At 42.5% G+C, this 28,000-nt stretch overlaps 1 protein-coding gene across 3 annotated transcripts; it reads right to left on the bottom strand.

Moving 5' to 3' along the window:
- Positions 1-6: 6 nt before the first annotated feature.
- On the bottom strand, positions 7-27,997 carry capn1 (calpain 1). 3 transcript variants are annotated; one of them, XM_049027902.1, is made up of 23 exons: positions 27,842-27,959; positions 20,101-20,180; positions 17,992-18,283; positions 16,780-16,849; positions 14,558-14,676; positions 11,063-11,196; positions 10,802-10,970; positions 10,233-10,316; positions 9,373-9,458; positions 8,719-8,793; positions 8,154-8,314; positions 7,028-7,188; positions 6,532-6,543; positions 5,989-6,200; positions 5,267-5,306; positions 5,089-5,154; positions 4,943-5,000; positions 4,362-4,426; positions 3,468-3,536; positions 2,686-2,764; positions 1,999-2,115; positions 1,751-1,809; positions 7-1,628 (listed from the first exon to the last, which is right to left on the bottom strand). In XM_049027902.1, exons 3-23 carry the CDS (start codon positions 18,241-18,243, stop codon positions 1,602-1,604), a joined length of 2,115 nt encoding a protein of 704 aa, XP_048883859.1. In that variant the 5' UTR covers positions 18,244-18,283; positions 20,101-20,180; positions 27,842-27,959; the 3' UTR covers positions 7-1,601. The 3 variants fall into 3 exon arrangements, with proteins under 3 accessions (XP_048883859.1, XP_048883858.1, XP_048883857.1); XM_049027901.1 differs by lacking the exon at positions 27,842-27,959 and adding an exon at positions 20,500-20,654; XM_049027900.1 differs by lacking the exon at positions 20,101-20,180 and having other exon boundaries at positions 27,842-27,997.
- Positions 27,998-28,000: the final 3 nt, after the last annotated feature.

Below are 28,000 nucleotides of genomic sequence, written 5' to 3'. Positions count from 1 at the left end.
AGGAAATGATTGGTCAAAACATATTTATTATGGCACAAGGGAAAACATGATTTGTAAACTGTATAAGAAATACAGCAATATGAAGCAATTTCCCATTTATAAAAATGTAAACAGTAACATGTTGGCAGCTCAATTGCAAAGTATGTTTTTTGTTTGGCAGTCTGTGATGATTGTACTTCAGTAGGCTTTTTATCTTTCACACGTCGAATTCCTCCGAGTTTTGTCCAAAAAGCCCTGTTAACCCCTAGTATGTAAAGGAAAACGCCAAGCACTCAGAAGTCTACACACTTTCCCTAGTCTCTGAGGTTACATACTTACTTCAGTTAAATTTGGCCTGTTTTTCCGTTTCATTGTCATCAATGCGTTACATTGTACAAGCAATGTGCATGAATTAATTTCTTTGAGGGATAATAAATCTAAAGCAGATTCTATATAAGATTTATTCATTTGTACACCTGAACATTTCCATTTAAATTTATGGTACATAAGGGCACTACTGCAGATCCTGTTCTGTGACTTATAGTAACAGTTCATGCTGAACAGGTATTTTTGTCTGTAGTAACAGTTCATGCTCCACAGGTATTTATATAGCAGGGTATACTCATCAGATTACCTGTTCATCTATTTAATATAAAGATTTCCTCTGCAGAGCAGTATTATCATTTGGTATTTCAGCGGAAGTCACCGATAAATTCTAAGTGTAAAATATAATGGAACAGGTTGGGGAGGACCTACTAATATGCATAATGTCCACCGGAAAAAAACAGATTCTAAGCACACTGCACTGATACTGGAAAAAGGGAGGGCAGATTGTCTTGCCCTGAATGCAGACATCATGCCTTTTTCATGACGTTAAATGCAATTGCCACTATATTTTTTAGACTAAACAAAGAGCCCAGAAACCCCCACAAGCATCCACCTCCACTGCACACCCACCTGAGTTTCCCCACCCAATGTCCTAAATGGGGTCACTGGCCCAGTGTGGCCCAGTGCTCAGTGGACTGAGAGCCACACGTAATGTAATACAAGCGTCCCTGATTACTCAACCCACCGAAAATGGGAATCTCACCTAAAATTATAGGAAGTCAAAGTGACTTAATCACCAGACAGCACTCTGCATATCCAAAAAAAAAGAACGATTACTTGCATGCTGACCTCAGACTAGCCCTATGTTTTACAGAAAGAAAATAAAACAAGAGGACATGCCTTTTCTGATTTGGTCTGAAAATCTATGTGCAGAAACATTTATGGTTTGTGCAAAGGGTGCTTTCTGACTGCAATGTCAACACCGTCACATTCCTGATTGTCCTTTGTCAATCAGTTCATTGGCTTACTGTAATTCTGACACTATTGTTAAAATCCTACAAAGCTTTGCTGCTGTGAAAATGTAAAAGGTCATTTGTGTTATGGTCCCATGTACAAAATGTATATCAGATTTTAGACAGAGTTTGCCTTAGTAGTTTTGCTTGAATATCGTGGTTAAAAGCACCAGGGCTTGCCAGTGTTCGCCAGTGGAGGATGGTGAAACTATTCAAGCCTTTGAAAAATCCCTTTGACAGTAGCAATAGCTGCTTGGTGTTGACAGCAAGTCGCAGTTGGTCTCAGGCAAACATGGTCAAAGAAATCCACTGTAAGGACACGGAAAGAGAGAAACACCAGCAATCAGGAATGGATCAGCCTTCTAACAATATGTTTACCATCTGTAAAAAGGTTCGGAAATCAGAAAAAAAAAAAAACTGTGGACACCAACCTGCAAAAAGTTGAGTGAAATTACTCCATCTTTATCAGTGTCCATGGTTGTGAAGGTCTCTGTAAGTAAAAGGTAAATGAGAAGAGGCAGCTTGACTTCAGCTCCTGGTTTTAATAGGCTCAGCCACATATGCATGCATTATTTAACCAATTATTAACATCTGGCTATAAACTGGGCAGTAAACTACATGTAAGTGGTGTAATGTCTTGGTACCCATGCATTTAAGTGGAAATCCCAGTATGACTTACTGAACATCGTCTCCAACCGGACAAGACAGCTGACAAAGTTGTCAAAGTCCACAGTGAGATCGGTCTCACTGTAGCGCAGGATTATCAGCTGGAACAAGTGGTTAGTTAGCTTGAACCCTGTTAGAAACATACACACACAAAGAGAGGGGATAATGAGGCCAAGCGGATATATAGTATGTATGTAATGTCCCACAATGAAATATGCTCAGTGCTGTATATTCCTCTAAGGACAAAAAGGTTTCTCAATGCTGAGAGAAAACTACACTGGAGGAACAGAAAGCTGTGTAGAATTAATGGGCATATGAAAAAAAAGCAAAATTAACTGGTTACACGTGAAAATTAATTATCAAGCACAAAACAGTTTAGACAGTTATATATGAAGAGAAAAATCACACATTATGATGTGACTCAGCAACAGAGGATAATAAATAGCCACTTTGTGCTGCATATTTCCTGAAGGCACTACGTAGAATATTAGTTTTGATGACTTGCATAATGGTGTAAAGGAAGGAGGTATAATAGATTAATAATTTATCAAAAATGGCCAACTCACATCTCACTGCAGGGGAAAAAAAAAAATCAAAGAATGGGTGTCTTTACACACGTGTCCATCTGAATGATCAACATGCAGCAGACAGACATAGGTCATGTGGTTGTGCTGAGCTTAGCACTCGCCCAGTGACGTACCTGAAGATTCCAGGGCCAGGCGCAATTCATAGGAGTTCATGGTGCCAGACTTATCCAGGTCAAATTGCCTGAACACCGTCTATGGAAACAACAAGGAAAGAGGGAAAGGACAAAGGGAGGGTATCTTTGGGTAACCAACGTGAGCAGTGGCACTGAAACTGTGATCAGAAGGGTACCATCCGAACTCGGGTTAGGTCTGTGAATAGAGAGCACAGACATGTGTAAATGTACAGGAGTGTGTCCAGGACTGTAAGCAGAGAGCACAGACATGTGTAAATGGAGAGGAGTGTGTCCAGGACTGTAAGCAGAGAGCACAGACATGTGTAAATGGACAGGAGTGTGACCAGGACTGTAAGCAGAGAGCACAGACATGTGTAAATGTACAGGAGTGGGTCCAGGACTGTAAGCAGAGAGCACAGACATGTGTAAATGTACAGGAGTGTGACCAGGACTGTAAGCAGAGATTACAGACATGTGTAAATGGACAGGAGTGTGACCAGGACTGTAAGCAGAGAGCACAGACATGTGTAAATGTACAGGAGTGTGTCCAGGACTGTAAGCAGAGAGCACAGACATGTGTAAATGTACAGGAGTGTGACCAGGACTGTAAGCAGAGAGCACAGACATGTGTAAATGGACAGGAGTGTGTCCAGGACTGTAAGCAGAGAGCACAGACATGTGAACTGACAGATACAGTTATGCCGAGCAGGAACGTATCTGTAAATAAACAGAATAAGGAGCACAAAGATACATGTGTTTACACAATTAAGGTACCATCTTACCAGGTATCGCTTGATTTTTTCCCACAGCACATGAAACTCCGTCAGACCCAACTTCCCATTGCCATCAGTCTGCAGCACATTGTCAAGTACTGACAGCGAGTAATACAGACAAAGAGGGAGCACAGCAAATAACAACAGTAACAGACACAGCCGTAGTACTTTTTCCAAGTTAAAAAACAACAGCTTGAGTGCCAAATTTATTCAGAGTGACAGGGGAACTGGAAATCACCCATGGCGACACTAACTGTAGCTAAAGTCACAAATACACAGCCTGAACCACACAGTGCCTACATTTTGCTTTTAGGTAAAGTCTGGAACCTGAACTACAAATAATTCATTTATGCCCCTTAATGCTCTATGAACTTTTATATCAGTGTCACGTCCACACACAGAAAAATCTACCCAGAAATGCAGGCTGTGCCAGAAATCCCTGATGGGAAAGTTTTATTGAAATACACGAGGCGGACAGTAGATGAGGACAGGCTACAATGAACGAACAAGGAGCACAAGACTAAGAGACGCTTATATAGATGACTAATAAGGAGCAAACATAAGGCAGCTGTGACTGGTTAACAAGAGGGTAGGAACAAGAAGTAAGACTAACAAACTTCAGACGCGACTCATTCGCAGCCACACCCAAGGGAAAAGCATGGAGCAGAGAAGCAGAGCGGGGGCTGGACGCGACAATAAAAATGAGGGACAGTAATACAGTAGCCGCAAAAGGATCATTCTGGTTAATTAGCTAACATGGAAGTTCTCGAACTTCAGATTTTATCAGATTTGAATCTAAAGCAACGACTGTCACAAATCGAGAAACGTAATCTCAGACTCAGAGTGAGACCCACACAATATAAGACAAAATAGATCATTGTGGAAGTAAGGTTTAAAGGATACATCCATTAGGTTAACCATACTGCGACAGGCCTCATGTGAGAAGCCATCTGTTTTCAATTCTTTATCTGTGACACAGAACCAAAATTAGTTTTATTCTCAGGAACAAGGCAGGCAGCTATCTGCAGTTCAATTCCCAAATCTTTCTTTTTTTCCCCCAAGGGCAGGTATTCAATACTTTCTATACACAACATGACCTTGTTCAAGACTAACAATCCTGAATTCATGAACAAGCAAAACCAGTAGATAATTAATGTTATGGTCAAAGAAACAAAAGAGATTATGCTGCTATTAATACTTACTACAGTGGTGTGTGTTTGTGCATGTTCTACGTGTGCACACTTTAGGAATTCTCTGAAGGTTATGATCACGGAAATAAAAGGTGTCAATGTAGTGCGGGGAGCATCTTATATGGAGAAGCTGGAGTTCATGGGTTTTTAAATATTTATTCAAGCATGGTCCTTGCTTGTTGACATTGTAAATGTCTATATTTTCATCGCTAACTAACTGAGCACTCCTTTGGCCTAAGACTGACATCACAGAATCATCTACATCTGAGGCGACTATCAAGGATCCAGACTCACGCTTCTTGAGGATCTTGTTTAGAATAGTCTGCAGTTCAGTGGAGCTGATCTCCATGTCCTAAGAACAGAGACAGAGTCAGTTAAGTTGGATCTCCCCATTGTTTCAGCACCTTCTCAGACCACTTCCACATTTTTCCATCTCTCACCGATCCTGCCAGCTGCAAGAAAAGACTCTTGAACCCTGAATCAATCTGGCTCTCATCCAAATGGGGCTGCAGCACAGACGGGTCAAAAGGGGAAAGTCCATGTTAGTATGGGTCCAATTGCAATGGACTCCTGGAGCTTTTACTGAACACTTCCATATAAATATTACTGGCATTATACCTCAGGGGGCAGATTAGCATCAATTTCATGATCCATATGCCTGGCAAAGAGAAAGACATGTTGGTCACAGACATTTAAGTGCTCCACCCTGCATCCCTCTCCCAGCTGACAGCTCATGCACCTGCCTCAGCTGCCATCTACAGCTGCTTCCCATCCATGGAATCGCTCACCTGTCTTCCTTTTACTAATTCACACACCTCTAGCATAACTGCCCTCCCTGTCGTCTGACCTCCTCTCCTACCACTTGTCATTTGTGGGTTAAGGAACCAGACTTGAATGCGAAGGCTGAAGACCAAAATGGGAGCTAACGTCTGGTGGCACTGCATGCAATAGAAAGCCCAACTCCCGAAGTTTTCGTTCAGCGACAAAACAAAATAAAACTGCAGTGCTTTTTATGGAAAAAAAAATACTAAATCTAAAAGTGCATTAAATTTGCAATGTAAGAATATTTTACAGAAAAGGTTGTTGTACACAATCTTTGGTCTGATCTATCTGCTAGACCTTTCCCTTTGCCAATGAATGATCGAGGCAGATGTGCATCACGGTCTGCGCTGTTTCAAACAATACGCACCCTGACGTACTTCTATTTATTATATTTTCACTATGAGGAAATATTATTTCATCTCAGTGTGTGAATCACATATCATAGAGCTGAAAAGACAAAAGATACTTTGACAGAACAAGAATTTGCTGTTCCTTCTCTCCTGCTCGTCATCACTCACTCAGAGTTGGCAGGCTTCTCAGAGAATACCCGCAGGACAAAGTCAGCTTCCTTGTTGGGCTCAAAGGTAGAGGGCACTACGATGTACTCTCCAGCAGGCAGACACAGGCGAGAGCTGACTTCACGCAAGTTGACAAAGAGCTCCGAGCGAGCTCTGGAGGCGTGAGTAAGGAAGAATTCCTGCTTCAGGTGCACAGCTGACATGCCAATACACTGTGTGGAGAGAGAGAGAGAGAGAGCAGTAGAGAAAAGGGGTCTTACTACTGAGCTGAACTCCCCCAATCAAAAGGCCTTGTCAGAAACAAGGTGATACTCAGTGGGCTACAACGCTTCTATCCAAAAAAGTTGAAAAAAATAAAACAAACACACACACAACCGTGGGACCTTAACAGCCAAGCAGAAACCCTTAGTCGTGACTGGACTTCCTCGTAACTAAGTTTGCTGATTTTGTCATCTAGGATTAATCAGCGATGTCTCCAGACCCGCCACCATTGTTTTTGTATCGAAGTCTCTGCCGCTAGGTAACTGACGTAGTTCTGCATACCTCGCTTGGAACCTGCAAAACACAGAGACATGGAGATCATGATGAAGTTAGACGGCCAACGCCACACAAGGATTCTTCAGCAGGCGCCACCAGGTCAATATTAGACATACTACAAAATAGCATTTGTTTAAATTTAAATATTACTAAATTATTACCAAAGAGACAAAACACTTATGTTACAGCTCCCACACCTCTATCAGCCTTAGAAGTCATATCAGGACTGTACTCATACTGTAACACCTCAAACTCAATACAATGGACCTAAATCCATCTTGACTATTTACTGCATATTTCTCCCACTTGTTTATTCCATTGTCCATTCCATTGAGGAAATATTTCATCTCAGTGTATGAACCACATATCACAGAGTTCGAAAGACAAAAGATACTTTGACAGAACAAGAACGCAGCAAATTGTGCAGAATGTTCTCAGAGTTGGAGCCTTAGTAATGCAACTCTAAATGCTTCCCAGGGTTGGCTTTCGCAGAGCCCCTTGCCTCGTAAACGGCGAATCCGATGGTCTCCATGTCCTTGCCCTCTTTGCGCTTCTGCCGCCGGTCTTTTTGCATCAGCGCCACCAGGAAGCTGCAGTCTGAAGTGCTTGCTGAGTCCGGGTGTTGTAGTGTCAGCTTAAACTGTGGATTGATCCAGAACGAAGCTGAGGAGAGAAATGGGCACAAGTCATCGTACAGAACAAAAAGAAACGGGTGTCGTGTGAAAAGAGCAGCCAAAGTGTTCAGTGTGCATTTCACGATGATGTAATACTCAAAGCAGGACTGCTCAGGCTTTTTCAGTCACGCTGCCTTATGCTCACCTATTTGCTAAATGGCTCCAACTGTTAACTACTGTTTAAATACATTAAAATTGTTTGTCGAGTACAACAATCACCTAAGTTAGTAAACTAAATTTAAGCACATTTTCTAGATCAAGTAAGGACCTTCCTTCCTGCCAAAGGTCTCCCTGTAGGCCACTGCCGTTTGTCCCACCCGAGCTGCAGCGCGTGTACAAATCAGCCCAAGCCAACAATTCCCAAACCATCCGTCATGTCAGTCGCGTTCTTGTTTTGTTTAGTTGGATTTTCCACAAAACACTGCTTCCACCTCCCAAAACTTTGGTTTTACAAAGATTGCAAACCGCTTTGCTACAAATTGCTATAGCAGACTTGCCCCCCTACTGCGACGGGTATGCACATGACGTCACAGCAGGCAGCATTAGCATTCAGCTTGAATGCAGCAAAAGCACATCTAAAATAGGAAAGAACTGTCCTGCAACTGATAGTAAAAAGAAATAGGAACCTTTTTACAGACTGGCAAAAACTAAATGAGTAAGTGTTGGATATGGGTTGCTCACATATGGCCAATACCTGATCCGTCTAATAGGTCCCATCTTGCTCTCCTAAAAGAGATACATTGTCCAGAGAGAGACAGGGGCACTTGCACAGGGGCGTGCGCACAGGGTCACGCGCACAGGGGCGTGCGCACAGAGACACACGCACAGGGGCACGCGCACAGAGACATGCGCAGGCGCACGCGCGCAGGGGCACACGCACAGAGACACGCGTAGGGGCGCGCACAGAGACACATGTAGCTACTTTGCCATGGTGCCCCCATCCTCTTGACCTACCAGGGTAGTTTCTGCAGCCCCCAGCTGTACTGCCCCGCCTCCACTGGCCCTGGAACAGAGACGTGCTCCACTTCTTCAGCTGACTAGCCTGCAGTGCGTCTGGGGTCAGGTTGCAGATCTCCAGGCGGGTGAACTCCCGCAGGAAATCACTGAAGGACATCCTGGGTACACAGGAAAATCTCACTGGGGCAAACACACACACACAGGCACACTGAGCTTACCCACAGAAGAAATATGTTAAAGAAGAAGAAAAAAAGGAATGCATTGAAAAAGTAATGAAGAAGAGCCTGCCTCAATGTTTTCACATTCAAAAAGTCTGCCTCCCGGTGACGATTATGAGCTTTCCAAATGTGATAGAAGAAAGCATCTTCTGCGGAATACTCAAGTCTGTCATGATGAGCACCACGGCAATTCAGACAAGTGGGAAAACACAGAGAGAGAAAGAGAAGAGAAACCAGAGGCATGTTCCCAAGATCTGGGTTGTCAGACGATTAGGAAGAGTGATGAGCTACATTATGGAATGGCTAGAATTCATGAGGAGTGAGCAGGTACATAAAAGTCCTACCAGAACTCTCCATCCTCACTGCGGTTTAGCAGCTGAGCTCGGACTGAACTGTCCACACCATCCCACTCTCGGGAGCTGAAAGAAACCCATGCTAGTAATACTAAACTAAGCAAGCCTAAGGAATGGTACATAGTTATAACATTATTAAACACTGTGTGCTGCATTTGTACTTAAAGGGGTAAAGCTTAAACTGCATTAACCACCACAGAAAGAATGCCGCCTGGTCGCATTATATTTGAGAGAACTCCTATATTTCTGCAGCTGATATCTCTAAAACTAGGTAACTCCCAGCAGAACAACTTTGATGGATAGATACCACAAAAACACCTGAAAAAGAAATCATTTTCAGTTTTGGAGTGAACTGCCTCTTTAAAAAAAGATATTGACTTATGGTGGCATCTAGCTGACTTCCAGCCTTGTATGCGTATAATGTGAGAAAACTGAGTTGGCAAGGTACTGTACTGAGGATTGTACGGCAGCAACAACGTTTACGCTGAGGACTGCCAAATTCCGATTCCAACTATATTCCAAAATAACTGAAGTAGCTACTTAGGTATCTTTAATTGTACAGGCAGCCCTAAATCGAACTGTTAAGTAATTTGGGAAATGCTTCCACATTTATTTCCCCTGTATGCATTCAATCTGCTCTCTCACTTGTCACTCCAAGACCCAGTCCACTCAATCTCGCCCCATGGGTTTCGGAGCCGGACCAGCTTGGTGGGAATCCCTCTGTACGCCACCTGACAAAAGGAGACATATTTGTTGAATACAGCTACAGAGACATCTGTATTAAACCAATACAAGGACACCCTGGCACTGATCACAAGGACAGGGATGTTGACATGGTGATACGCGTACACTGTACTCAAGGACAGGGACCCTGACACGGTGATATCCATCTACTGTGAAAAAGGACAGGGACCCTGAATATAGCCACTCCCATGTATTGCACATAAGGACAATGGTGTTGATGCAGCAACACCCTGCCAGTGCTTCTCCTGTTTCCTCTGCCCTCTACTGGTGTCCCGGCTCATTGTTCTACGCACCCGTGTCCCTGTAGGTGTGCTTCCCTACTCACAGTTACCTGACTGGAACCACCAATTAGCCACACCTGTTCCTTGGTAGCTATTTCCCCCTCCCAGCTCCCAGCTCCTGGTTTGTCGTGTGCCCCAGCGAACCTCTCTTGTGGGGTGGTGTGTGGTTCAGTGGGCTAAGTCTCTGTGCCTGTGATCAGAAGGTTGCCCATTCCAGCCCCGGCCTCAGCAGAATAGTCACACGTCCGTGGGCCCTAACACAAAACCCTTAACCCGAAACTTCAGGTACACTGTGCACTGGCTGACCCTGCACTGTGACCCTCTGAGATTCTCTCACTTGTGTGTATGTGTGTATATGTATGTGTGTGTGTATATCTGTGAGTGATTCCTCCTTTGCATTTGGCTCTAGCCCCAGACCCTGTTACACCCCCACGCACAGTCCACATGAGAAACCGCAGCGTGTGGGAGCAGATGGCTTACCTCGTGCGCCCCAGTCAGCGAATATGCGTGACCTTTGACCAGCTTCTTAAATGTTACAGCTTCCATGTCAGAGTTGCTGCTGATCTGAAAGCACAAATTTGCACTTGACATGAGAAACGAGGCTACAACAACCAAATACAATTACAGTTACAAAGTCCCCAACGTATTAAGTTCCGCAGATGACAATCCAGAGAGAACAGTGCCTAAGAGAATCAGGGATTCAAATCCCACCTCCCAGGATTTCATACAGTATCTTCCCTGTGTCACTTGGGTTTCTTCCAGGTACTAAGGCTTCATCGCACAGTCCTAAGACATGCACTTTTGCTAAACTGCATCTCTAAATTACCCATTGTATGTGTGTGCCCTGCAATGAACTGGCATCTTGTCCATCATGTATCCCTGCTGTATGCCCTGTGCTCTCAGGGATAGGCCCTAGGTTCCCCCTGCTTAAGGGCAGTGGTTAAAAAAATGGATGGATGGATGGATGGATGGATGGATATGCCAGGCTAAGAAATACTCTCTGTCTCTGCCTGAAAGTGTAGAAATTCCACTAGGCTGTAGGTACTCACATCTATGGAGCATCCTAGGAGAGAGCCTCTGTCCACAGCTCGCTTAATGATACTGTAGAGGTCTGAGGGGGCTTTCTGCAGATCGAAATTCTCTGTCACGCCACCTGTGAAGTCCTCAAAGCCTTCTGAGGTGCTTCCTCCTGACAGAGCCTCATAGGAGCCATTCAACCTGAGAAAAAGAGCAGCAGACTGGAAGTACCATCACCCACAAGGTGACAGCACCTCCTAGTGCCGAATGAGTAACCCCCCCCCCCATCGTACTTGGCGTAAGCTTTCTCCAGCAGGGCACTCCAGTACTCGCCAGCTTCGGCAGAGTGCACAAACAGCAGCTTCCCATCTTTCACTGGCAGCCTGTCATCGATGACCACATCCAGCCACTCCCCAAACTGCCAGAACTGAAGGGCACAAACACATGCAGTTACTGCCAATGGTCACCAGAGGGCTGTCCTTGCAATGGAATGGATATCACGCAATGGCTATATCAGTGGTGTGTTTCCCGGAAGTTTTGAAATGCTAAGAACTTAATTATCTCTTAATGAAAACCAATAGTTAAAATCAGCGAATGTTTCTCGAAACCCTTCGTAACTGAAGCGGTTTATAATCTCGTTTAAAAAATGCTCTGACCTATTTCTTATGTTCTACATCATTCTTTATTTGAACTGTAACAGACATGGAAGTCACCCAGAACAGAATGTAAAAAAAGATACTGATGTTCTTTGTTGAACAACGTAAATGAGATAACAACAACAATAGGTCAATTTTGCAATGCAGAATTATAATGTAGGCCAGAGGTACCAAATTATTTTTCTCCGAGATCCAAATTTCATCATCCGCACAAAGCCGAGGTCTGTTTCGGGGACCAGGAGAGGGCCCCGTCGTTATATTTTGTTGATCTGGGTGGGGCAGGTTCCGGATTACAATGTGGGGTAGCCCGATGTAGGCTATAAATTCGTTTTGGTAGCTTTAACATCTAAATACAATTTGAGTACATGACAGAGTTGTGTACCATTCTGAACAGAATTGTGTAGGGCCCTAAAATTCAAATTCAATTCATGAAACTGGCTGAAAACAGGATGAAATTCGAATTTTAATTTACAGAATTAGAATTGAAATGTACAATTCAAATTCAAATATATAATGCAGATACAGCTGCAAAAGTACAGCATAATATTTCAATATCAATTTCACACAGGACTCACACTAAGGACTGTCAACTTCCCCACCAACACTCAGCAACACCATGCACTACTTACCCATTATAATTTGCACATTTACTGACTATTCCGTATTTGTACATACTGCTGTGTCACATGTCCTGTCCTGCGTTTCATTTGCAGCATTCTGAGTGCCACTGCTTACTGTCATGTACAATGGCAATGAAGAATTGAATCTTGAGTCTTATTACGGAATCTTATTTTTGAATTTTTATTTAACATTTATATTTTCAACGTACAAATAAGCATCCCTTAGGTTTTGTTATTCAGGTATTAATAATTTCAAATCAGTTTTCCCTGCTCTGCCAAAACTGAACCATGAAACCATAAAACCAGAAGCGAGGTTCGTACCAAACCATGAATTTTGAGCGCCATCACACCACTATTCCTGGGTGATTTCAAACAGGACACCAAAATCATTTTACGGGCTGCAAAGAATTGTGCTGTGGGCTGGATATGGCTTTGGGGCCTTGAATTTGACATACATTATTGGGAAAGTAAATCGATTATATACTTGTTTATGCTTTGCTAGATTAAATGACATTCCTGTATTGTGTGACTGCATTGAATGTCTTTGAGATTAAATGAATTAAATTCTTCTTCCTGTCTTGCTAATTCAAATTCCACTTCAACATCCTGTGGAGTTTGGCCAATTCAATTCAAATCCCATTTCATAAATGGAATGACGCACAATTCATAAATGCCAAACAACCCTAGTACATAGTGAGCTAACTAACCATTTAAAGTGAGGAAGTGAATGACCCCTTCAGGTAAAAGGTATTGTACATACATGGAGGGTGACAGTTACACACCCAGCCTTTGTGTGTGATACACATCTGAATTCTATGCTATTTAACTCTCAACTCTCAGTTTAAAGGATGAGACAAATGACAGAATCATCTACGCATTCTCTTGGTCTTTTCTCATAAAGATATATTTTCTCATAATGATACAGGAATAAAATTATATATAAGAAAGTTTATGCTTTGCATTTTTTAAACAAAAAATGTGATGTCAGATGAAATGCGAGACCTCTGAATCAACTAAATAAAAATTAGAAAAATATTTTTTAAATATTAAAACCAAACTTAAAACTAACTAAAACCAAACTGGATTTCAAATAACATTTATTTCTAAAACCTAAAAACAAACTATAACAGCACTGGCTCGTACTGCTTCGTGATCTACTCTGAGCAATCCCAGTGTGACACCACTCACAGCAGCACTTCAGCAATTTACCCCAGAACAAATAGGAGCAAGACGCGTTCACTTCCATGTTTGTGCTTGTTCACTCCCCAATTAATGACAAACGTCCAACGTGCCATCACAAGCAACTGGAAACATATAGAAATGTGACACTGGGAACAAAAGTCTGGAATTACAATGGGGCAAAAGGCCAACACACCTAGGGAAAGTAACATGACTCTCATCAGTATATTAAACAGGCTCACGGATGAGTACATTAGAGATGATAATCACATTAGATCCCACTACTCCAGTTTACTATAATAACAGAATGACTCATAACAAACGGCATCATGTTATCATTAAATACTCTCCTACTGGGAAAGCAGATTTATTTTTTACATGAATACCTTACCCATTATACTGCATTGCTCATGGGCTATAGCCTGTAAAAAATAGGCTATAAAAACAATGGGCTATACCCTATACAGACTAGGGACCTATATTACAAAGCATCATCTCCTGCTCGGCTGGACGCACTGTGTCTGTGCGCTGCTGTGGATGGACACAGCTTTCAGGGTGAGGGACTCCAGTTCTACCCACGCTTTTGTTAGCAAATGCCTCTAACCCAGCTCCCAAACAACAGAGCTGAGCCCATTAACAGGTGTTGGCAGCTGGCTGAGGGCGGCAGAAAGGCTGGCTTTGGCTTGTGTCTCAGTGGGAGTGAGGATGGTGGGTGGGACATACAAGCAGAGCAGTTTCCAGAGACACGGGAGTCATGCTTTTGTGAGACCATTTCTGTACTGGGCGAGCAAAGGCTGAAACAGGGGACGCATGTCTCACAGATGGCGTGTGCGTTTTCACACGTCAAACACTCTGACATGCATTTATTTACTGGATACTGGTGTCCAAAACAATGCAAAAGTGAAGAGAGCCTGAGATCAGACAGCAGGATCAGCAAACATCCAGCTGCCTTGGAGCGGTTTAGATTATAGGCCTTCATCAAGGGCATAACGGTGATATGATTACTCTGCAAGCCACGGGATTCAGAACCACGACTTTTCAGGCACAAACACTGGTAAGGCCTATTAGTATGAAAATAAAAATGAATAAAATGGAGAATGTTATAAGAAAAGATCAAAAATAAGCTATGACCCTAGTAGGAAAAGAGTATTTATCACTGTGGGCTGAAATCTCTGTGGGTCTTTAGCCAACTGGATTGGCACAAGCCTGAGTAGTTACTGATAAGCGGGTACTGAAAACAGGCAGGAGGACAGGAAAATGGAAGGTGCCAGAACTGCCCTCAGACAGGTATAGGCCAAGAAAGAAGGGGGAACAGCAGCACGGAGAGGAGTACCTGGAAGTGGAAGATTCCGGCGTACTGGGAGTCAAAATTCTGCCCGTGTGGAACCACCCGATGCAGTAGGTTGTCATTAAGAGTCAGGGATGCGATCGCTGCTAGCAGCCAACAGTCACCTGGCACAGAAGCAGGACGTCATGCACCTGAACCCACACGCTTGTATGCATGTAGCCATTTTTGCAAAAACACTAAGGCAACCATGCTAACATCAAAAATAATCCGCAGCAGAACAGGAACAATGGCACACAGAGCTGTACAGAGAGGTCAAACCGCAGGAAAATAAAGGACTACATACAGGAATACAACCATATTAATATACAGAATTATGCACACAGCCATGCTAATCTACAGACCAATCAACTATATTAATGTGAAGATCAATGCTCACATATACTATTATGCTAACATGCATCCAGAGGCAAGTACATAACACTTCTACCCTAAACAAGGTACATACGTTATTTATACATATACAGTATTGTGCAAAAGTCTTAGGCAGCCAAAATTGTTTAAATGATCTTCACGTTTGTGTAAAATTGTGCTATTATGCCTGTCAAAGTGTGTGAGTTTAGCCATTTCAATACTTCTGGATGGTTGTTGCAAATACTGGGGTGAGTTTAGCAGAACACCCATGTGTTTCTTAACTCGACCTGTATCAGATCTCGTACAGCTAAATCATTGACTTTTTGAACTAATTAAATTAACGATTTAAGTGAGGTGGTGGTAAAATTTAATAAATACATGGAATGGCTGGGGTGCCCCTGAGGAGAGGTTTAGAAGCTGAAGGGATATGAAGCGAGGAGAACTGTAACAAACTACAACAGAAAGGACTATTGGGTGGCAGGAAAAAATGCTGATGAGTGATGACAAGATACCACAAACGTTTTGGGAAAACAGAAGAAATTCTTACTAGTTTTTATTGTTTATCTTAATGTGCATATGTTCAAATGCTAAATTGTGCTTTGTTCAAAGCAAAAGTACACTTACTATTCAGATAAATAGCTTTAAATATTTCTTTTCATTGCCTATGATTTTTGCACAGTACTGTGCATATATACATTCACAAATACATTTTGTGACTGGAAAATAAAGTGAATTGTGGTGTTAAGGCATGGATGCTGCTATAACACACCAACCTGACATTCCATGAATAAATGACAACCAGCCCAATCCGAGTCAACTGCGCAAGCAAACAGGGAAGACAGGTGAACAGGTTACCGGAACATTCCATTCTTGGCCTTGACAGTCAGTGGCAGGTTAAAGATTCTTGCTCATTTGGTAACAGCTGGACCCTATTTTCCATTCTGCCAGACTTTCATAATTTCGTAATAATCCTGTTTTTTTTTTTTAAACTTCTGGATTGGTCAAACACATCCCACCACAGGTCTCCTGAGCAAAATGACGGCCATGGCACCTCGGGAGGCGTGAGCCCGAGGCCGGTACCGTCAGCCCCGTCTGACGGCCATGGCAGTAATGGTACTATTTCTCAACCTGGTGGTGGGGGAGTTGTACCCAAACAGTGGAATGGTATAATTTTTAATTCCCTGTAGGTAGTTGGTGACCAAAGCCCACTAGCTGCACGCCGTGACTCTTATTTTTATCTCTAGAAAGTATTTCTATTCCACAATTAAATACATAAGGCTGTTTAACAAAATTACAAGAAGGCACTTAATCATACTTCTTGTAATGTAGAGAGTCCACTCTCGGTTGCAGTTGCAAGTTTTGCCAGCTTCCTTGAGTTCTTATACAAGTTGCCCATCTTTCGGCAGCTCTTATATCCTCAATACATTTCCAGCTTAGCAGTAAATGTTGTGGCCCACATGCTTAGTAGATATCCTGCAGTCCCCTGCAGCTCCTTCCTGACATCATTAGACACCATACCCAGTGTGTTTTCCTTTATCATTACTTAAGGCATCTATTAATTATGATAAGAACTGCACATTAATGTGCTCTAAATTTGTGGATTGGGCTTACTTCCAATAGCCCCCAAGAGCATAAATACAGCCTACATGGGAGTGGAGGTGGGGGGGTCAGTGTGAGACAATATCTCCACACCTATTGATGCACCGTTAAATCAAAAAACCCCAGATGCTTTTTAAATGCCTTGCAAAACATGTGACGATGAGACCACTCTCCCACTGTGAGGCTAAACTGATATGTTGCTCTTGGAGTAAGACTAGCCAGTCCTGGTCTTGAGGATCAGGAGAGCAGAAGCTCACCTAAGGCTCCCTGGCAGATGTCTGTACGGGTAGCCCCATGATCGATGAACTGTGGTCTGGAGCAGATCTCCTGGAGAAGAGGTTGCACTTAAGTGAGACAATGGTAAAGCTCAGAGCACAGACTGACCTGCTGCAAATACTTATACATAAAAATACTGAAAACACAACAGGGTCAGTGCGTTAGGACACAAAAATAAATCACTGCGTCATATGGTACTGATAAAGCGCAGGCATTTACCTCATAAATACTACTGCTGGAATACTGGAGAGCTGTGTATTATTTATTTCTATTAAAATAATCTCTCTCACAGAAATATTTCCACTATTGATTTCACTTTTCCTACCATTTCGTAAGTGTAACAAGCAAACATAAAGCACAATCAAAATATCAATCCATCCATACATCCATACACTGTATCTACTATGTAATATACTAACAAGTATTATATGACACTAATAACTGCATACTATATCTTTAACATTAAACATCTTAGCTTGGGTTCCCTGTGCATCTTGATCTCGGAAACCAGCCTCACTCATGTTAAAAATAAAATTGAATTGAATGTTAGCTGTCTTTGAAACCATGGAATCTCACATTACTCATAGTAATTTTGCATTTTTAAAAACGAGTCCAAAACCTAGTGCTCCTACTGCATACAGTAGTAACTTTAGACAGAGCAGCATTATCTAGATGTTTGTTTGTTATACATAAAGGTCCACACAGGAAATGACAAAGTAATTTGACATGCTAAGTGTACAGCACAGTATTGTTTGTTTAAAAATTGGCAATAAATAGACTTTTTATGTATTGTTCATGCTAGCAGTAATGAGTTGAGGTTAGGGGTGGCCAAGTATTATTTGCTAATTTCCACATTAATGAGGATCTTCTGCCCCTAACCTTCATGAATATATAGGGGCAACTATGTATAAAAGTGCGTTTATATCGGGAACTTTTACTCAGTATAGAGAGTACAGATAGATTGAGGTCTATGTAAACATGGGGTAGATGTTCTGAAGAGCAGGTTAGAGATGGTAAAATCGCTGGGGGGGGGGGGGGGGGTGCCTGAGAACAATGGCACAGGAGAGATTTTGATATTGGGGGAAACAAAACTAAAGCTAATGAATGAATGAAGCTAAATCAAATACTGGAGGGGGTACACATCCCACCAGCTGCCCCAGATCCTATGCCCCCGATTCAGAAGCGTGTCTCACCGGGGGTCGCATCCAGCGCACTCCGTGGGTCTTGGAGGAATAGGGACCCAGTTCCTTAAAGCCGAGTGACGAGGCCTGAGCTGGAAAAGTGTTGTCCTCGAAAAGGCGCCGGCTCTGCAGGCAACTGGCCTTCAGCGACTCAAAGTCCTGGCCCAGGTACTTCACAGCATTGTCGTTCTGCCCCAGACCCTCGTCGCGATCCCACTGGCTCCGCAGTTTGGCAGCCATCCCGGTGGCGTATATGGGCTCCATCTCTTCGACCAATCGGCAAGCGGGAGCGCACAGATTTTTACTAAGGGAGCCAATCAGGTATGTGTTAGCAAGAGCATGGTACCTAGTCAGATAAGTGCTAGAGGAAGTGCTCAGATAATGATTGAAGAAACAGATATGAAGCAAGGAGTACTACAAAAAACTAAAACAGAAGAAAGGACTATTTGGTAGCTGGAAAAAAAAATGCTGATGAGTGATGACAAGTCACTAGTACAAAAAAATCACAGATTTACCCAAACTGAAGTCGTATTGTAGTCACTGAGCATTTACATCTCTGTTTAATTGGATGCACATGTGGGTGTACTTTGGGTCAGTGGGTGCACACAATCTATGTTAACACTGGTCACTCACCAACCAACTGAAATAATGTCCTGTTTAACAGATATATTATTCAGAAAATCTACATAAACATTGTTTATGCATAGACATAATTGTAGAACATGCAAGTGCAAACTTGGCACACATGGGCTTACACTAGCTTAGCCACAGAAAAGCAGTTTTTACTACCAAAAACACCCATCCATCTCTGAAGCCCTCATTCCGGTCTGAGGCGTGGGGCCCTAAGGCTCTCCCAGGTAGCATAGGGCACAAGATTGTTATACACTTTATATGGGATGACAGTCCATTGCAGGACCCCTGACTCCCTGGGTACTGCAATAGACAGCTGCCCTTTTTCACCAGCTTACTCTCACTCATAGAGAGAAAAAGTTTATACAAATGCGAGATGATAATTAGTATACAGTATATACAGTGTGAGCCCTGTGTTCAACCAACATCCCATCCAGGAGGTCCCTGGCCTTGTGCCCTGTAATTCCATGACAATTAAATTGTCATGTAAAATTCCAGGGTCACACTCTCATAAAAATTTTTTTTTTTTAAATGTATTTGCCAACAAAGTAAATGTAAATGACAACACAATCACCATGAGTCATGTAATAACAAACACTGACTACTTAAAAGGATATAATGTTTTGGCTTTTACTACCACTTTCACCATTGTAAGTGTATATGCATGTTGTTCTTCGTGTTTCCCATGCTAAGCTGACTCTCGCTCAATGGCCAACTGCCTGAGAGTTGAATATTCAAAGGTCTAACAGGTCACACCTACTACAAACACTAGCTTGGCATGTTTTGAACCCGGGGCTCTGTTCTTTCATACAGTAGGATTTCTAAACCTCAATATTAGGCTCTTATTGAATGGTACATGCTGTTAATTTCACCACCACCGACAAAAAAAAAAAAAAGAACCTTTAACACTCCTTTAGCCTGTGTTGTACCAGTTTTCATGCTCTACCAATGGTTGGTGCATAAATTTGTTCCAATAATACGTGCATTTTACTGTGTTACATTTTCAATCGTGTAACGAATAAGTGAGAGAATGAGAATAAAGCCAAACGACTGGCTGAAGTCACATGGTTATCTAGACCGAGCTGGTATAGCGCATGCTAAAGCGGCACCAGGTATTTCGTGCTCTTGTGCAAGACAGACCTGTGGTAACCCCTGAGAAGTACATGATCACAGATAATAACAGAGATGAATATCATAAGCAAAAAAATTCCATTTCCAAAGTCACTTTTAAGATAACTGACATAAAAGTACTGTATAGAAAAAGTTAAGTTTCGTGGAAAGGTATAAAAAAAAACACGCAGGACAGAAGGTTGCTATCCTGGTTCTTGCAAATTACAGTATAAAGCATATCCCTATTAAACCGTCATAGGTCATTCAATAATTGAATTTAAGAAATTACCATTTTGACTTGTCACACACTAACATATATACATCCAACACACCATCTAACACATATTAATACAACGTTACCCTTAAAAATAGCTGCTTCACCTGGACACCAAAGGAATCCTTATATAAAACGTGGCTTCTGCATCACACACGGACAGCCCTAAGTGCAGCGAACGTTTACCCTGAGAAGGGGAGAGAGCACAAAGACACGGTAAACTGATTAATCAATCTACAGTGATTCTAAGATTTCTAAGCACAAAAGCGGTAACAAATCCCATCTGTGAGAATCACACAGAAACAACCACATCGACCCTGCAGGCTGTGAATACTTTTAGAGTGGATATCAATTATATACTATCGATCGATACCATAAATAGTATTAGAGTAGCGCTTGTTAACCCAACAACAATTTTAAGATTGCATCGCATTACACCATCGGATAAACAATGCAGCTAATTAGTTTAAAAATTAACATGGTAAAGGGAGGTCGAAACTACTCACCTAGAGAAATTATAGCTGTTCTACAAAACCTAAAGTCTCCAGCTTAAGAAACAATAATGCATAACATTAAATATTAAAAGAGCCACAACCTGCCGTCAGGAGGCGAAAAAACTAGGATAGGAGCTGCACCCGGTATACACGCATAGAGGGCCAGCGGTCTCCCTTCATATGGTGTTGAGCTACACCGGGATATTTTACATAAAATTTATAAAAGAAAGTTTTATTTATATAAAATATGTATTCGTTATTTATATATAAGCATTTGGGATTGTCTGCACGCCATACAGACTATTTACAAAGTAGTAAAACTTTTACGTAAATGTAAATGTGTGTGCAGACTTTTCTCGAATAGAAAATCTCACTCCACCCAGCTAACCAAAGCTTATACAGCTAGCTTATACAAAGCTAGGTTTTTGCATGTCTAAAGCCGACTGTGGCACAGACATAATAGCAAAACATTTTATAGACTCCACAGGCAAAACCGCAAGGTTTACATGCTTGACAAACAGGGTTTACGTGATTACGTCAATGATCCAATCATGCGCTGCAATCAAGGATATCTAAAGATAGTACTTCTGACTGGATCATTTTCATTTTCAGATAAATTCAGTTTCACGTTCTCATCTTGTTTTTATTCCTTTACGAAAGTGTCAATAATATTCTGACAGTTATGTCAATCAAAAAAAAATCTTCGTCATATCAATTTTATTACAGTTTTCATCAACGAAACTAACACTTTAAAACTGAAAGGCTCGTGCGCTTCACTAAACAGTTCAGTTATTGTGCTTCGGCTGGTTTGACTGAAAGACTCATCCAGCTGTTTCACTTTAACATTAGTGGGATGCACATGATTATAAGAGACTGACCAATCAGCACAAAAGAATGACTCAGTGCTTAACTGAAATCTAGGTCTTTTTAATTGAAATGGTAGTTTATGAATCCTGTTCAAGCCCTGACATGGATTATCTGGTTAGCCTACTAAGTAATAAGTGCAAGAGCTTTAAACATGTTGTTCTGAAGCTGTTACAAAGCTTAGAAACTTTGCTAGATTGCTATACTAGCAGATACAAAATGACAAACAAGTGATACAAATATGATACAAATATTTTTAAATTGTGTTAATCATGATTTAGATTCTTTGCACGCATTAAGCAATAGTAGTAATGTTTAGGACAGGGACGGCTAGTCTTATCCTGAAACGGCCATTGTGTAAGCGGTATTTCACTGTTACTCCCTAATTAGATTACTAATTAGAGGACTGATTGGTTGAAGAGATCACACCTGGATTTGAATACCTGATCCAAAGGTTATCCCAAACATCTGCATGGATACATGCCCTGTGCGGGTAAGACTGGCCACCCCTGATTAACCTACTCCTTAGGGTTTTAACTTGAAACTGCCCCATGACCGAGTGGTCTCAAGCCTCCCACGCAGCGAAAATGGCCTTTCAAAGTAAGGGGTATTCTGTTCTCCGAAGTAAGGCGTGGGTTCGAATCCAACTTCCGACAAAAGTTCTTCAATCGCTACAGCAGAATTTGAGCAACTCCTTGGCTTTAATTGCTTTGTTTTATTTTTGCGTTTCAGGCAAAACTACATTACACTTAAAGACACTTCCGGCATGTAAATGGAGAACGAAATTATAGTTATACCGAATCTCCTACACACAATACCAAGGTTGCCAACTTTGCTCAGCTGACCGGAGTGAGACGTTCAATTCCCGTAAGATTTCTTTGCGCCAGCCTGAGAGTCTGAAAACACGTCACACCAGATGCATGAGAGATGGAAACCTGGGATAATCAGTCGAATCAGATCAAATATGATGCTAAGTTAGTACTAAGTTAAAATATGTTCCGGACTTGTAACATGCACCCATGATTTGGAACAGACAGCAGGCTGTCTCTGGCCACGCCCCCTACACTCGGTCCGGCCCCTGGCTTTTCCTGAATTCTGATTTCTTTAGATAAACATTGACTTCATTGATATTGTTATTGATTCATCGACAGACCATCATACGTTTTAGACGTTATAATAACAACACTCTATTGATCCCCAAAGAGAGAAATTCTCTCCTTGCCTGCCCCCTCTTACTGTCCATGATACACAAGCACATATGTAGAAAAACGTCAGCTTGGAAGCCAAGGCTGGACTTAACCTACTCCTTAGGGTTCAACTGGGAACTGCCCCATGGCCGAGCGGTCTAAAGCCTTCTGCGCAGCGAAAATGGCCTTTCAAAGTAAGGGGTATTCTGTTCTCCGAAGTAAGGCGTGGGTTCGAATCCAACTTCCGACAAAAGTTCTTCAATCGCTACAGCAGAATTTGAGCAACTCCTTGGCTTTAATTGCTTTGTTTTATTTTTGCGTTTCAGGCAAAACTACATAACACTTAAAGACACTTCCGGCATGTAAATGGAGAACGAAATTATAGTTATACCGAATCTCCTACACACAATACCAAGGTTGCCAACTTTGCTCAGCTGACCGGAGTGAGACGTTCAATTCCCGTAAGATTTCTTTGCGCCAGCCTGAGAGTCTGAAAACACGTCACACCAGATGCATGAGAGATGGAAACCTGGGATATTCAGTCGAATCAGAGCAAATATGATGCTAAGTTAGTACTAAGTTAAAATATGTTCCGGACTTGTAACATGCACCCATGATTTGGAACAGACAGCAGGCTGTCTCTGGCCACGCCCCCTACACTCGGTCCGGCCCCTGGCTTTTCCTGAATTCTGATTTCTTTAGATAAACATTGACTTCATTGATATTGTTATTGATTTATCGACAGACCATCATACGTTTTAGACGTTATAATAACAACACTCTATTGATCCCCAAAGAGAGAAATTCTCTCCTTGCCTGCCCCCTCTTACTGTCCATGATACACAAGCACATATGTAGAAAAACGTCAGCTTGGAAGCCAAGGCTGGACTTAACCTACTCCTTAGGGTTCAACTGGGAACTGCCCCATGGCCGAGCGGTCTAAAGCCTTCTGCGCAGCGAAAATGGCCTTTCAAAGTAAGGGGTATTCTGTTCTCCGAAGTAAGGCGTGGGTTCGAATCCAACTTCCGACAAAAGTTCTTCAATCGCTACAGCAGAATTTGAGCAACTCCTTGGCTTTAATTGCTTTGTTTTATTTTTGCGTTTCAGGCAAAACTACATAACACTTAAAGACACTTCCGGCATGTAAATGGAGAACGAAATTATAGTTATACCGAATCTCCTACACACAATACCAAGGTTGCCAACTTTGCTCAGCTGACCGGAGTGAGACGTTCAATTCCCGTAAGATTTCTTTGCGCCAGCCTGAGAGTCTGAAAACACGTCACACCAGATGCATGAGAGATGGAAACCTGGGATATTCAGTCGAATCAGAGCAAATATGATGCTAAGTTAGTACTAAGTTAAAATATGTTCCGGACTTGTAACATGCACCCATGATTTGGAACAGACAGCAGGCTGTCTCTGGCCACGCCCCCTACACTCGGTCCGGCCCCTGGCTTTTCCAGCGTCGAGTCGGGAAACTTCGACGCGTTTCTTACCGCTGGCACGAGTTCGGCTGCTTCGTTTCAAAATGTTTAATGTAGAACAGCGCCATGAAAGCAGATGTTAAAAGACATTATGTCAGGACTTTCACTGAAGGCAGCAGAGCATCATATGCTACTATGTAGAAAAACGTCAGCTTGGAAGCTGGACTTAAACAGTAGTGACATTAGGGTGAAGCAGAGGCTTAGTGGTCTGCACTATAGCCTCCATCTCCGGGTTATTTGCAGGCAATTGCAGGATCTACCCCAATTTCTGTGGGTTTTCTCCAGCATCCTCCCTTAGTCCAAAGACACGCAGTTACATGAGAAGTCCTCTCTAAATTGTCTTTATTGCTAATTTAGGGTGTTCCCCAGCCTTGTGCAATGCACTGCCTGGGACTGGCTCCAAGCTCACTATAACCGCAATGAAGATTAAGCAATCATTCACCCTACACTAATAGACAGAAGTATTGGGACCCACCTCTCAATCATTAAATTCAGGTGTTTCATTCAGACCCACTGCCACAGGTGTGTAAAATCAAACCCCTAACCACACAGCCTGGTTTACAAACATTTGTGAATGAGTCTTTCTGAAGAGCTCAGTGAATTGAAGCATGGTACTGTCATAGGATGCCACCTATAATAACATCAGAAAAATCAGTTTGTCATATTTCTCCCCTGTTATATATTGAACAGTAAGTGGCATTATTACAAAGTGGAACCATTTAGGAACAACAGAAACTCAAGACCACGTAAAGCAGGGGCGCCAAACTCCAGTCCTGGGGGGCCGGAGCCCTGTGTAGCTTAGGTCTTTCCCTTTTTCCTCCACAAATGATTCAGTTCAAGAGCTGTGTGGTAATAAGCACAAGGAGTTGAATCAGGTCTGTTAAATGAGGGGAGACGCACAAAATGTGCAGGGCTCTGGCCCCCCCAGGACTGGAGTTCAACACCCCTGATGTAAAGAAATAGAGCGGGATCACCAAGTGCTGAGGCACATAATGCAGAAAAGCTAACGACACTCTGTTGACTCAACTACAGATTGCCAAACTTCCTCTGGCCTTAACCCCAGCACAAAAACTGGGAGCTTCATGAATTGGGCTTCCATGGCCGAGCAGCTGCTTGCAAGCCTCGTATGTATAACCAACCACAATGCCAAGTGTTGGATGGAGTGATGTAAAGCACCACCACTGGAGTCTGGAGCAGGGGAAATGTATTCTGTGGAGTGACAAATCACGCTTCTCTGTCTGGCAATCTGATGGACATGCCCGGGTTGGCAGATGCCAGGAGAACATTACCTGCCTGACTGCATTGTGCCAACTGTAAAGTTTGGTGGAGGAGGGATAATGGTATGGGGTTGTTTTCAGCAGTTGGGTTGGACCCCTTAGTTCCATTGAAGAGAACTCTTAATGCTTCAGCATTGCAAAACATCTTGGACAATTCTATGCTTAAACTTGGGTGGAATAGTATGGGAAAAGCACTATTCTGTATCAGAATGACTGTGCCCCAATGCAGAAAGCAAAGTCCACAAACACATGGTTGGACGAGTTTGGTGTGGAAGAACTTAACTGGCCACCCCTGATTAAAAACAGTAGTGAAGCTAGGGTGAAGCAGCCCGGGGGCTCAGTGGACAGATCACATGTAACAGACTCAGCCGTTCTGTGTTCTGGATCTTTCAACATAGACCCTCATCCAGGTGACCCTAGAGAGCTCAGCCTGTGTCCAAGGAGCCTACTATTGCCACCACTGGTCACCCCATTTATGTTGGAGCCATCTAGAAGCTTCCTCCACTGCTTCTACATGCTGTTTATGGCTCTTCTCCTGCATTTTCCAGTAATGCCTAATGATCCGTAGGCCTTACAAACCCCCTACAGCCCACCTCTACTGGCATATATCTGGTCTGACATCCATTCCTGCAGCAGTCCTCTGCCAGCACCTGTTACTTTTTACTTCTTCTCTCCTGTGCCTCATCTATCCTCTCCTCACTGGGCACTATCACTCCAGCATAATGAGCTGCCAAATGGCCTCCAAGACCAAGACAATGTCTGGTCTAAACAAGAAGAGTAGGAGTTTTTTTTTGTTCCTTCTCAGAACACAAAGGCTAAGCTGGTGTGTCTACTTTGCCCCCTGTACACAGACTGGACAGGCCGAGTAGGATATTCTATTCTCCCAGAACCAAAAATGTGATGCTTGGAGGGGATCCACTTCCAGATGTCCTGCCAAGTGTTCTTGCATGTTCCCACTTCATCCAGGTGCCCTATAGACACACAGCTACTGTACTGCAGGATTTCTCTTCCTCCACTACAACTCACCTCCTCCACTCCCTCCTCCTTTACCAGCTCCCACCTCTCGGTCTTATGAGGCTGATCTTAAAAACCCAAGAAACTTCTTTGGCTACATTCCACTTTCATCTGTTTTTCTATACAATCCCTGCCCCAGCCACTCTGCTGTCGCATAGTGTACTTGTAGTGTTTCAGTATGAATTCCTCCTGTACACAGATGAACAAGAGCCTGAGAGTGCTGTGGCTCCCATAGAGCATGATCCTGCTCAGCGTACACAGCAGCCCTAACCACCTCCTCATATACATGTCTGCTGAATTTGCTGTGGAGCACCTTGTACTTCCCGGGGACTCCTGACTTGTCCACCTCCCTCAACCTTCCCTCCAGGTTTGCATTTGTGGCCTTTATGGAATCCTTCAGGCTGCAGCTGAAGACCGTTCTAAGCCTTCACCGGCTTCTCCGTGAGGGATCTGGGATCTGGTCATCGCTGAAACAGAATCTGTTCTGTCTGTGATCCATCTTTAAAACCAGAGACTGGAATATATGCAGTTTTGAAAGCCCAGTTCACCCTAACCCTGCAGGATCCATCTGGCTCCTGCCACTGATGTTGGCATTACCATGAGGTTATCCATAAATATTTAACATATTAAGGCAATGGAGCATTAAATAAAATCTTGAGATGGAAGCTCCACATTTGACGGAAACAAATAGGAGCATGTATTTACTTGAACATGTGCATTTATGGGTATAATGAGCAAAGTAAAAAAAACAGAACACATGTAACACATTCAGTTCTTCCTTTCACCACAACCACATAATTTTTTCCATTTGTTACAATAACTACAGTCTAACAGCATATATTCACCAAACACCTAACGTTGTCAGGTTAAAAACCCTGTCTAAAACACACAGCTTATGTGCATATTTGTTAACTCGCTTAGCAAGACTAAGTTGATTCGGCCAGGCTGGCAGGACTAGGCTTTCAACTCCACACGAACAGAACTTAAGTAAAGGAATCGATCGTTTTACTCGTAACATTTAGCCTACCAGACAATGCAGAACATTTTATTGAAAAATAGTACATACACACATAGAGACATAAGCGAATAAAATTGTCAAGATGCTTCCGGGACTTCTGCGATATCCACACAGTACATGCGTTTCAAAATATCCACGAACAAAGCTGTTCGTTTTAATGTTAGTATGCAGTTAATTATGGATGCACTTAAGATAAAAAGAAAATCTTGCAGAAGCAGAAAGCCAAAGGTCTGCGTTCATTTAACCACAGGCTTGCGGAAACGTATTGAACACCAACATGTCGGAATAACTTCCATAACCCACTGGCAGCTACGCACCCCTCATAATAGAGCCATTTGTAAACATCAAGTATAGTTTCGTAAAGCATATATATAACAAATCACGCACAAAGAAAACGAGTTATGAGAAAATCTCTTAAGTTAACCATACAGTTTTCAAAAAGTTTTTACGTAGCGCTTTACCTATTTTGTTTTAATAATATTTTTATACTGATAATAATATGGTTACCTTAATTAGGGTGAATGATCCTTAATTATTGACTGTGGTTAAAGGATGCTTTTCTGCGGGCGCACGCTGTCTACTCTGAACACCAAATGCATATCCTTCGGAGGAACGCCCAGGCGTTTTCTTTCCGAACTCCTCCCATGACTGCGGTAGACTAGCCTG

Source organism: Brienomyrus brachyistius, chromosome 10, assembly GCF_023856365.1.
Source record: "Brienomyrus brachyistius isolate T26 chromosome 10, BBRACH_0.4, whole genome shotgun sequence".
Taxonomy (NCBI): Eukaryota; Metazoa; Chordata; class Actinopteri; order Osteoglossiformes; family Mormyridae; genus Brienomyrus; species Brienomyrus brachyistius.
Note: the sequence above shows the minus strand (reverse complement) of the source record. Positions and strands in the feature narration are given on the sequence as shown.

What these genes read in the sequence shown, in the direction of transcription:
- capn1 (XM_049027900.1), bottom strand. Translation starts at nt 18,243, where the DNA reads ATGGAGCCCATATACGCCACCGGGATGGCTGCCAAACTGCGGAGCCAG. An exon ending in CTGGAGAAAGCTTACGCCAA is followed by an intron (nt 10,971 to 11,062) that starts GTACGATGGGGG and finishes TCTTTTTCTCAG; the next exon opens with GTTGAATGGCTCCTATGAGG. An exon ending in GGGCTGCAGAAACTACCCTG is followed by an intron (nt 7,189 to 8,153) that starts GTAGGTCAAGAG and finishes TTCTCTCCTCAG; the next exon opens with CTTCGTTCTGGATCAATCCA.